At 44.7% G+C, this 12,700-nt stretch overlaps 1 protein-coding gene across 1 annotated transcript in view; it reads left to right on the plus strand.

Moving 5' to 3' along the window:
* The window catches only part of LOC115139514 (5'-nucleotidase domain-containing protein 1-like), a 53,829-nt gene that overhangs the window by 38,672 nt on the left and 2,457 nt on the right, over nucleotides 1-12,700 (plus strand). Inside the window, exons 9-11 of the mRNA XM_029677003.2 lie at nucleotides 5,427-5,548; nucleotides 9,764-9,937; nucleotides 12,236-12,404. Coding sequence (XP_029532863.1) covers nucleotides 5,427-5,548; nucleotides 9,764-9,937; nucleotides 12,236-12,404 — 465 coding nt within the window. The remainder of the gene's footprint in view (nucleotides 1-5,426; nucleotides 5,549-9,763; nucleotides 9,938-12,235; nucleotides 12,405-12,700) is intronic.

Here is a 12,700-nt window from a genome sequence, read left to right on the forward strand (position 1 = left end):
GGTATTTGGTGCAGTTTCCTGTTGCAGGATCACTTTTCTGGTTCTGATAAAATCAGAATACTTGTGGAGTTGGAGTCCAGAAAAAAAATCTGTGCATCTAATAATCTCTCAAAACCCAAGTGAAACCAGTAGGATAAACTAGCATCAAGACAGATGGTGAACATCAAACTACAGATCTTCATTTGAGCCAATCTGCTACAGCAGTTGTGATTTTTATCATTTATGGACGTTTTTGTAGGGGAAAACCAAGTCTGAAATTTCAATATGGGAATTACAAACTTCAAGAAGCCTTTTTAAACCTCCAAATACACTACAAGTTTAAATGTACTGCATTGCAGAAAAGTGATCCTGCAACAGGGTGATCAAATTAAGATCCGGCATCTTTTTTGTTCATATTAGCTGTCAGTATTTTCTAATATGATCTGTGATCCACACATGGTCCCAGTTTTCCTGCTCAGGCAGCTTATATTTAATCCCGATCGGTTCCTGAAGGTGTGCACCGGCTCTGGAATGCTCCCCCATCTGGACTGCGTTCCCGCCAGGAATAACACTGGAGCGAAGCGTTATGTGTTGAAACACAATGACCCAGCCGCTCAAATATTCACTCCTCCTCCAGCCCTCGCCACGTTGGCAGATATAGCCTCAGTCAGTGGCTGGTTCTGTTCCATACTGGAGAGATATCTGATTTGATTTTCTTTCATCCATACAGAGATATTGGCTTCTGGGATATAACATCACTGTTGTGCACTACTTATGTGCCTCTATTGTAATGTTCTAAGTGTTGCTATAGTGATGCTGTTAAGTTGATCGGATAAAGCTGAGTTGACAAGGTCCGTCTTAGTTCAGGAGGTCAAAGGCTAGTTTACTATCAGAAGGTTGAAATCTTGTCAACATATACCGTGGGGACCGAAATGACTGACACCCTTGATAAATATTAGAAAAAAGGACTGTAAAATAAAGAATTTAAATACTGAGCTATATTTTATGCTCCAAAGAAATGAGGAAACTATATTATTTTATACTAATACAATTGACCAGAGAAAGATATTTTGTTTAACAGGAAAATAAATTCTCTCAAAAAGTTAGGGGTCAAAATGATTGACACCCCTGTTTTCAATATCTTTTGATACAGTACTTTACCTTGTGAAGATAACGGCACTGAGACTTTTTCTAAAATGTTTTATGAGATGGAGAACACATTGGGAGGGAACTTAGTTCATTCCTCCATACATAATCTTTCCAGATCCTTGATATCCTTTGTCTGCGCTTGTAGACTGCCCTCTTCAATTCAAACCACAGGTTTTCAATGGGTTCGGAGACTGAGATGCCCATTGCAAAATTTAGGTTTTGTGGCCAATTAACCATTTCTTTGTGGATTTTGATGTGTGCTAGGAGTTATTGTCTTGCTGGAAGAATCATTTGCGACCAAGTCTCAGTCCCGTTATCCTCGCAAGGTGAGGTATTGAAAACGGGTGGAAAATATATATATATACTTTTGAGAAAAACTTGTATTTATTGTTAAACAAAATCTCTTTCTCTAGGCAATTGTATTAGTATAATATAATTTCCCCAAAAAACTTTACCATACAATATAGCTCAGTATTTGAATTATTTATTTGATAGTTTTTTGCTGATCTTTATCAAGGGTGTCAATCATTTCGGACCCCACTGTATGTATATATAGTCCAGTTTAATTTGTTGACATTTGAACACCTGCTCTTTCCATGACATAGTAGACTGACCAGGTGAAAGCTATGATCCCTTATTGATGTCACTTGTTAAATCTGTGTAGATGAAGGGGAGGAGACAGGTTAAAGAAGGATTTTTAAAGCCTTGAGACAATTGAGACATGGATTGAGAATGTGTGCCATTCAGAGGGTGAATGGGCAAAACAACAAGAACTGCAACGCTGCTGAGTTTTTAACACTCAACAGTTTCCGGTTTGTATCAACAATGGTCCACTGCCCAAAGGACATCCAGCCAACTTGACACAGCTGTGGGAAGCATTGGAGTCAACAAAGCCAGCATCCCTGTGGAACACTTTCGACACCTTGTAGAGTCCATGCCCTGACGAATTGAGGCTGTTCTGAGGGCAAAAGGGGGTGCAACTCAATATTAGGAAGGCGTTCCTAATGTTTTGTACACTCAGTGTATGTGTGCAGTTTTATGTCCAGAAATATTCAAGAGGTTATAGGTTATTTTAATGCTCACTAATTCTGAACCTACCTATAAAAAAAAATGTAATCTCAATTTAGATCTTTTTTTCCATCAGCCTCATTTGATGGAATGGCTCAAATACTGTATTTGTGTCATTAAATGGGTTCCTACACAGGACAGGAGTAGCTACATTATATAATTCATAAGAGCTCAGTTCCTGCCAGGTACTGTATTAGACTGAGAGGTTTTATAAACCAATCCTTTACTTTGGCTGCTAGCATCAGACTCCTCCCAGCCTCTTATTAAGCGTGGGTTGCGTCCCACACGGCACCCTATTCTCTATATAGTGCACTACTTCTGAACAGAACCCTATGGACCCTGGTCAAAAGTAGTGCACTGTATAGGCAGTAGGGTGCCATTTGAGACGTGACCATGGCCTTCAGCAGCCATTTGTCCAGAGGAGGCCAGATCTCTCTAAATATTTGCCTGGTTACAGTGAAAACGACACAGGATTTCACATCCTAACAGGTGACCGGTATTCTTTGTGCGCGCGCGCACGCCTGTGTGTTTCTGTGCTCAGTTTTTCTGGGGTTCCAGAGACCACATACTTCTCATTCCACTTTCTCTTAAGGTCCCTGCATCCTCACAGTTGTTATACTGTGTGTGTGTGTGTGTGTGTGTGTGTGTGTGTGTGTGTGTGTGTGTGTGTGTGTGTGTGTGTGTGTGTGTGTGTGTGTGTGTGTGTGTGATTGACTGAATTGCACAAACTAAAGTCTGTGCTTTGTCTCTCTCTTCTGCCACAATATTTATAGCATATTTAACCTTAGCGTGAACCTGGTGCAGCCCACTCTGTCAAGGACTGTCTTTTTCTAAAAAAGAAGGTAGAGGTTCTCTTGCTGCTGGTCTTAAGCGCCCATCAGTCTCATAAAGACTGTTTTCTTCTCCTGTCCAGAAGTGCAGTCACCCACTTCAAAGTGCAGGGTTCCTAAAAGCTGGGCAGCAAAGGGTATACCACAGCTAAGCGCTGTTCTTACACACGACGCAACGCGGAGTGCCTGGACACAGCCCTTAGCTGTGGTATATTGGTCATATGTCACAAACCCCCGAGGTGCCTTATTAGTGTATTATAAACAGGTTACCCACATAATCATAGCAGTAAAAATACATGTTTTGTTACACCCGTGGTATACGATCTGATATACCATGGCTGTCAGCCAATCAGCGTTCAGGGCTCGACCCACCCAGTTTATAAGGTACTAAACTCAGCAAAAAAAGAAACGTCCTCTCACTGTCAACTGCGTTTATTTTCGACGATAAACACGAATCCGACCATCACCCCTGGTGACACAAAACCACGACTCGTCAGTGAAAAGTGCTTTTTGCCAGTCCTGTCTGGTCCAGCGACGGTGGGTTTGTGCCCATAGGCAACGTTATTTCCGGTGATGTCTGGTGAGGACCTGCCTTACAACAGGCCTACAAGCCCACAGTCCAGCCTCTCTCAGCCTATTGCGGACAGTCTGAGCACTGATGGAGGGATTGTGCGTTCCTTGTGTAACTCAGGCAGTTGTTGTTGCCATCCTGTACCTGTCCCGCAGGTGTGATGTTCGGATGTGCAGATGTTGTTACACGTGGTCTGCCACTGCGAGGACGATCAGCTGTCTGTCCTGTCTCCCTGTAGCGCTGTCTTAGGCGTCTCACAGTACAGACATACCAATTTATTGCCCTGGCCACATCTGCAGTCCTCATGCCTCCTTGCAGCATGCCTAAAGCACGTTCACGCAGATGAGCAGGGACCCTGGGCATCTTTCTTTTGGTGTTTTTCAGAGTCAGTAGAAAGTCCTCTTTAGTGTCTTAAGTTTTCATAACTGTGACCTTAATTGCCTACCGTCTGTAAGCTGTTAGTGTCCTAACGACCGTTCCGCAGGTGCATGTTCATTAATTGTTTATGGTTCATTGAAAAAGCACGGGAAACCGTGTTTAAACCCTTTACAATGAAGATCTGTGGAGTTATTTTGATTTTTATGAATTATCTTTGAAAGTAGGGTCCTGAAAAAGGGGACATTTCTTTTTTTGCTGAGTTTATTTACTCAATAGAGATTCCAGCAGGCCTAAACCCTAGCTGTTTAACTGCGTTCTCTTTTCAGCTAAACATTAGATTTGTTTTCGAGGAACTTTCTGTGATCTCCCCGCCTTGCAGTTTCTAGAGTGTGTGTAATGCTCTAGAAGTTGTGTGGTGGTTTACATTCCAGCCTCTCTCTATCTTGTTTTGGCTGTCTTCCAATGCCCCCTTGCTCAAACTGAAGCAGACTGGGGTTATTGCTAAGCAGCAGCCAAACAGCCCAAACCAAAACCCCTCCAATCAACTAGGAATGACTAAGTGAAGAGTATTTGGCTGTTGTCGAGCGTCAAGACATAAACCATGTACCTGAAGCCTGGAAAGACCCTAGAGTGTTATTTATGTAAATACTTCTATGAGGTCATTGACACACTTTCTTGTACTGATTGATGTGTGACCTCTGTGACTTCTATGAAGTGTTCCTCTTCACTGAGAAGCCGACACATTGCCTGGTGGCTGAGGGTGTTTCCTAAATGGCACTCTATTCCCTATATAGTGCACTACTTTGAACAGAGCCCTTATCAAAAGTGGTGCCCTACATAGGGAATTGGGTGCCATTTTGGGATGCACTTTGAGACGCGGCTACACCGGGCCAGGCTGAGCCACTGCACCCACAGAGGTATGAGAGGAGGAAGCAGGCTAGCCTTCTTGGCCGTGTCCAAAATTGCACCATGTTCTGTATATAGTGCACTACTTTTGACCAGGGCCACCTTAAATGCTTCATTAGTGTGCTAATACCGTGCCATTTGGGACGCAGGCCCATGACTCTGTTTTGACTCCGAGAACTGTTTTTCCCTTGCTGTGCTGATGTAATGGCCGCTGTACTCTGTGTACCAGCAGCAGCAAAGCTAAGAGCAGAGTTTTAGAAGGAAATAGATATCCAGAATTAGACCACATGCTGAGACCTAAATATGAACTGTTTAGGAAACATACTCATGGAAGTAGCTCCAAATAGGCTTATTTCCCCTGTGAAAAAATCGCCCTTTTCAACATTTGTTTTTAATCCCTCACAAGAGTACTGTATATTGAGCTATGGAAATATTTGAGGTGTGGTTGTGGGTTGTGCGGTGTGGTCGTGTATGTTCGTGTCATTGAGCGGCGTGGTCGAGCCGTGTGGTGACCCTGTGGTAAGGTTGCTCACTTTGTCTTGCAGTGAATGATGTGGAGGAGAGTGAAGGACTGCCGTCCCTGGACAAGCCTGGCTGGTACTCTCAAGGAAACTGGCCCCACCTCCACCAGCTGCTCAAAACAATGACTGGGAAACCTGAGCCCAAGGTTAGATTTGTTGATTCATTGATTGTTTGTTTGATGGGTTAGTTGAATATTTTCTTGTCCTTACAGAGGAAGTTATGCTCAGCTGTTGAAGTAACTAGCAAATGGTATACATGTATCCAAATAACCATCACTTCCATACTATCCTGGGATCTGTGTCTCCATGTTTATCCACAGGACAGTGAGCTTCCGTTCCTGGCAAACGCACAGAGATCGGACGTCCTATATAAATCAGCTCAGGGAGATTTACACCGGTGTGACGGAGAGGGAAACATGGCCTCGTACACAGCCTATACGATCTCTGGCAGGCAGCTAGCTCGTCTGACTCTGAGACTCTGTTTGTGCTCTGTCTCAGCTCTTGAGGAAAGGCCCCGGCAACAGCTGTGTCAAGCCCCTTCGAGTGCACCCAGGCATGATCATTATCCACGTCTTCAGCCTCTCCTTCCTCTCCCGCCTCCAAACATCCACCCCTCCAACCCGGCCAGGGGCGCTCAATGCCCCCCTCTATTATCGGGCCACGTGGAGAAAGCACTCGCGGAATGCAGTGTCAACCTGCACTTGTGGCAGCTTTAAGGCAGCCACTCTGGGGTGACCTGAGGCGGTCAACATTTTGGGTTCTCTTCACTTTTACCTGATAGGACTTAATATAGGCCAGTAGGCCGGCTGAATGGGAGGCATTCAGAGCAGATTACAGTCCCATGTAGGTCCCCTGTAGCAGTTTTTACAGGCCTGGCTGCTATGTGTAGGATCACAACTTATACACTGAGCTGCCCATCTCATACAGACTCAGTGAGTCAATGATTGAAGTGGCACTAGTTTTTTAATTCAATTAAAAGAGCAGGATAAGCCTGGTGTGATCATAAGGCATTTGCTATACATTGGCAGTTTCACATATTCACATTGATTGAAAGATTACGTCATTTTTGTAATCCAAGAAAGACAGCATCAGAATATTGCAGTTCAGTTGTGTCCTTACCATTTCATTAGTTGCATATCAGCAGCGTTGCTAAGTAACATGGATTATAGTCCTTATCTCCCTGGCCCTCTCATGTCAGATATGTGATCTCCCCTCCCGCTTGTCTGTTTGCATCCCAAATAGCACCTTATTCCCTAAATAGTGCACTACTTCTGACCGGTGCCCTGCTAGTAGTGCACTATGTAGGGAATAGGGTGCCATTTGGGACACGGCCTCTGTCTGTCCCAGTCAGGCCGCACACAGTGGAGCACAATGGGCTCATTAAGCTGGGCTTTCTGGGCTGCTGTGGCTTTTCAGACCTGTTTATCCAGGGGTGGCTTTACCTCTAATCGCTGCTCTGAGTGATGCATTGATAAGTGTAGGGGGGCAGTGAACTGGGCTGGGGGTCTCTTGACTGGGTCTAGGGGAAGGGAGGGAGCCACAGGTTGTAGCTACAGTTGAAGTCGGAAGTTTACATACACCGTAGCCAAATACATTTAAACTTAGTTTTTCACAATTCCTGACATTTAATCCTAGTGAAGATTCCCTGTCTTAGGTCAGTTAGGATCACCACTTTATTTTAAGAATGTGAAATGTCAGAATAATAGGAGAGAGAATGATTCATATCAGCTTTTATTTCTTTCATCACAGTCCCAGTGGGTCAGAAGTTTACATACACTAAATAAGTATTTGGTAGCCTTTAAATTGTTTAACTTGGGTCAAACGTTTCGGGTAGCCTTCCACAAGCTTCCCACAATAAGTTGGGTGAATTTTGGCGCATTCCTCCTGACAGAGCTGGTGTAACTGAGTCAGGTATGTAGGACTCCTTGCTCGCACACGCTTTTTCAGTTCTGCCCACAAATTTTCTTTGGGATTGAGGTCAGGGCTTTGTGATGACTACTCCAATACCTTGACTTTGTTGTCCTTAAGCCATTTTGCCACAGCTTTGGAAGTATGCTTGGGGTCATTGTCCATTTGGAAGACCCATTTGCGACTAAGCTTTAACTTCCTGACTGATGTCTTGAGATATTGCTTCAATATATCCAAGTGCACCAGTCCCTCCTGCAACAAAGCACCCCCACAACACGATGCTGCCACCCCCGTGCTTCACGGTTGGGATGGTGTTCTTCGGCTTGCAAGCCTCCCCCTTTTTCCTCCAAACATGACGATGGTCATTATGGTCAAACAGTTCTATTTTTGTTTCATCAGAGGACATTTCTCCAAAAAGCACGATCTTTGTCCCAATGTGCAGTTGCAAACCGTAGTCTGGCTTTTTTATGGCAGTTTTAGAGCAGTGGCTTCTTCCTTGCTGAGTGGCCTCTCAGGTTATGTCGATATAGGACTCGTTTTACTGTGGATATAAATACTAGATACTTTTGTACCTGTTTCCTCCAGCATCGTCACAAGGTCCTTTGCTGTTGTTCTGGGATTGATTTGCACTTTTCGCACCAAAGTATGTTCATCTCTAGGAGACAGAACGCTTCTCCTTCCTGAGCGGTATGAAGGCTGTGTGGTCCCATGGCTGTCAGTCCCAAGGCTGTCGGCTGTGTGGTCCCATATACTCGCGTACTATTGTTTATACAGATGAACGTGGTACCTTCAGGTGTTTGGAAATCGCTCCCAAGGATGAACCAGACTTGTGGAGGTCTACAATTTTTTTCTGAGGTCTTGGCTGATTTCTTTTGATTTTCCCACGATGCCAAGCAAAGAGGCACTGAGTTTGAAGGTAGGCCTTGAAATTACATCCACAGGTACACCTCCAATTAACTCAAACAATGTCAATTAGCCTATCAGAAGCTTCTAAAGCCATGACATAATTTTCTGGAATGTTCCAAGCTGTTTAAAAGGCACAGTCAACTTAGTGTATGTAAACTTCTGACTAATAAGTGAATTATAAGTGAAATAATCTGTCTGTAAACAATTGTTGGAAAAATTACTTACAAAGTAGATGTCCTAACCGACTTGCCAAAACTATAGTTTGTTAATAACAAGAAATTTGTGGAGTGGTTGAAAACGAGTTTTAATGACTCCAACCTAAGTGTATGCAAACCTCCGACTTCAACTGTAGTTACAAATTATGGAGAAAGTCAGAGTTAACCTGAATTCTGTTGCATTATCTGTCCCAGCCTAATGAAACTCTTTATCATGAAAGCCTCTCTACAATGTTTTGCCACTGTGTTGGAATTCCTGGCCCTGTAAATATTTATCATACTGATCCGATGCCTCTGGCTGCAGTTGGGAGCTGAAAAAGGATCGGTGCACTCCGCAGCAGTCCTCTCTCTTCATCTCTGTGGCCAGTTTCTGGGAAAGCCTGGAAACCTGATGCCTGAGCCCGCCCCAGCCCCAGAGCTCCACAGGCTGGGCCCCAGGCTGGCCGACTGTCCTGTTTATTTATGCGTGGGACTGCGAGGCCTGGTCATAGACTCTGTAAAGGGCCTGAGAAGAGGGGGGTTTCCGGAGCGAGGACTGCGGCCCACATGAATTCATTAGAGACCCTCCACTCCTCCCTCACCCCCTCTTTATGGATGCCTCATCTATACCCCCCCCCCCCTCCCAAACACACACACCCCACTCTGCATTCCACACAGAGAGCTATGTGAAGGACTCTTTAAGTGTGTGTCTTTAGTACCAAGATTTTCTCATTATCCTTATAGAACACTGACACCAGTGGCCTGGGGTCATAACCTTTCTTCTCTCCTTAAATGGACCCCTTGAGAAGTCAGAGTTTTGTGATGTGCTGAAACTCAAGGAGCTATTTCCTCTAAAGAGCTGTTTCCATTATGACAGCATTCTTGTTTTTTTCCTTCCTCTAGTTGTTCCCTAATCTGACACTCTTCTTAACCCTTCGTTTCCACTGGGTTTGCAAGGAATTCAACTATTATGCATTTCAATGGTTTCAAAAGTAAGGAAATGGGTTGCCAGTCAGTTTTGGTACGCTGTTCAGCTAAGCCTGTCTTAACATGTATTTCTTGAGTACAAAACCAGAAATGATGGTCAAAGAAGACGTGATGGGTTTTTGCGGCCCCATCGTGTCTGGTCTAGTTCGCCCTAAGGGGCAGTAAGACACATGTCGGATTTGTTGAATTTGACTACTGCTGAGCGCTCCCTTGAAACGAATCCAGAAGAAAAATGCTATTTTATTACAGCACTTTACTGATCAGATGAGGGGGTAATTACTATAACATAGAAAAGTCAACTTCATTTACTGAGCGGCTGCGAATGTGGCCTCATTCATTGTCTATCCTGTCTCCTACCCTATACAGGTGGTGTACTTTGGGGATAGCATGCGGTCGGACATGTTCCCTGCTAGCACGTTCGGGAAGTGGGAGACGGTGATGATCGTGGAGGAAATGGAGGGAGAGGGCGTCCCGAGGTGCGACGCAGCGAAGACCAACGAGGCCCAAGCGGAGCCTCGGGGCAAGAAGGGAAAGTTTGAGGTTAGTTCACACAAGCAGCTGTTTCCGTTCAAAGCGCTCTCCCACCTTTTTTTACCTTGCTCCATGAAAGACATATCCTCCCAACCCCCAGCCCCTTTGCTTTGCTTTGCTCAATGCCACAATATACCCACCATAGCCCGTGTCGTATCTGAGTGGGTACATGGGCTTGTTCATTTTGTAAGCGCTGTCACAAGACTTACAGTGTTGTAAGTGTTCCGTGGCAGTTTCGTATAATTACAGTTCCACAGCTAATGGCGAAATCTGTAAAAGCGGTCATGCTGAAACAAGTTTATACGAGTCTGTATTACTGCCTAGTGTTAGTACAGGAAAGTCGGCAAAGAAAATGCTCACGGCAGTTGACGTACTGCTAGGAAGGAAACTATAAACACATTCTTACAACTATTATGTAATATCGTCAGTGCTGCCCTCTCCCTCACTGACCAGGCCATAGTCTATCCATATCCAGCGGGGTCAGTGCTTCCTGAGAGGGAATTAGGCGAGTCAGCATATATGTTGCCAGGAACGATGAGAGGAACCACCTGGTTTGGATAGGACACCACTAAGGGTGTGTCCGTAAATTTACTCTGGATTGCCAGAGTGCGCTCGGAATGTGCTCTGAGCATTGCCAGATTGGCCGTTTTGTAAATTCAGATCGTTTCGCTCTGGGAGTGTTCAGAGAGCACCCTGGACACTGCCCGAGGAGTAGGGTTGATCTGAGCGTTCCGTCCTCACAACGGCAGTCAAGCACCCAAGCTAACTGGCTAAAGTTGTCTAGCTTGCTAGTTACTTCCAGACACAAATGAGAGAACACCTCACTCTGACCATTTTACTCGCCCTAGCAGAGCTGGTTCAGCTAATTTCATGTTATCCAGAGCGTTGCTGACTAACTGTGCTGCTGGCAACAATTTAATTATATATATTTTTTGGCCAATGTTTACTGACACCGGTCATATTCAACGGGTGATGCGCGTTCGTAAATTCGTCAGTTATTCTGTGCTCTGGCACACTCAGACGAGAATGCTCTGAAATAAGAGTTGATAGCCAGAGTGTATTGACGAACGCACTCTAAAGACAGATCGGAGCACAGGGCCTTGTCGGTGGACAAATTGTCTCGGCCTAGACTCACCACCTCTACCTCTCTTTCTCACGCTCTTCTCTTTTCTCTTTCTCTCTCGCTCCACTTCCTCTTTTCACTTCACCTTTCCTTACTAAAACCTATTTCCCCATTTGCCTATTTCCCAAATTTGTTATCCTCTGACTCCTGGAAGTTCCAGTAGGTTTCTCTCTCTCCACTGTGGTGTGTCAGCTCTGAGCTGTAGCTCCGCTGCAGCCAAAGTGTATGTAACACATTAGACAGTCTCAGAAAGCTGCCTGGAACAACATGTTTCTCATCAGTTTCCCCCAGATTCCTTTTGGTTACATTTTGGCTCTCAATATCTGGTGGGAATTTTCCACGTGAATAGGCAATGTACTGTTGTGCATCAATTTGCCAGTTATTAATGATGAATTATGAGGTTCTGTGTCATGTAGAAAAGCTTCAAAACTAGGGAAGAATGAGAAGTAGTTAGCACAGTAGTTTGTTTGAGACAGAATATTTCCATGCCCTGCGATTCATCGAATCTTATTGATGACTTTTAACATAAACCGTTTTTCTCAGCGAGCAACTCCGCCTCTAAGTGATTGGGAGTCAAAAAGCTTCACCATTCAGAATAACGTCTTCATCACACTTTCCACCAAGAGAGGGAAAAAGTAGCAACAATTTTCATTTGAAGCATTGACCTTTCTCCCAGATGAACTGAATCCCATTTTAAGGAAGTATCTGAACGAGTTGACTAATTTAGATTTATACATTTCTTCTGCCACCTCTGTTTTGATTTGTTATCTGTTCAAGCTTGTTAACCACATCCTGTTATTAACATGTTAGACAAATGGCACTGATAAGTATGAGCAAGAAGGGTAGAGGTTTTCTCTTGGCAAAGTGACCAACTCCACACTGCTTCTTATGTTGAAAAGTGGATCCATTATTACCCACACGTTTCCTCCCTAGTAGGAGGACTTACATTTAGTTTTTGTCATTTAGCAGATGCTCTTATACAGAGCAACTTACAGGAGCAATTAGGGTTAAGTGCCTTGCTCAAGGGCACATCGGCAGATTTTTCACCTAATCGGGTCTGGGATTCGAACCAACAACCTTTCTGTTACTGGCCCGACGCTCTTAAACGCTAGGCTATCTGCTGCCCCGTACCTCTTTCTGGTCAGTGAATCACTCCCTCTTTAACCCATGTGATGTGCTTTCAGGACCAGGGCATGAAGGCGCCCTCTGCTCCATCAGAACAGTGGGGATCCTACTTTGTGGACTCACACAAGAGTGGTGAAGGGGACGAGGAGAGCCAGAAACTCACCTGGTGCTGCCATAGCATCCACAAATACAGCACCATGGCCATCCCCAGTGTGGAGTCTATTGCAGGTACAGGGAGGAGAGGGCTACGGGGGCCCACTGACACTGTGTTGCGTAATGACCTACCGAATTGCTGTATTTATTTATTTAACTAGGCAAGTCAGTTAAGAACATATTCTTTTTTACAATGACGGCCTACACCAGCCGAACCCGGGACGACCCTGGGCCAATTGCGCGCCACCCTATGGGACTCCTAATCATGGCCGGTTGTGATACAGCCTGGATTCAAACCAGGGTGTCTGTAGTGACGCCTCTAGCACTGAGATGCAGTGCCTTAGACCGCAGTGCCTCTTGTCTTGAGAGAG

This window comes from Oncorhynchus nerka, linkage group LG13 (assembly GCF_034236695.1).
Source record: "Oncorhynchus nerka isolate Pitt River linkage group LG13, Oner_Uvic_2.0, whole genome shotgun sequence".
Taxonomy (NCBI): Eukaryota; Metazoa; Chordata; class Actinopteri; order Salmoniformes; family Salmonidae; genus Oncorhynchus; species Oncorhynchus nerka.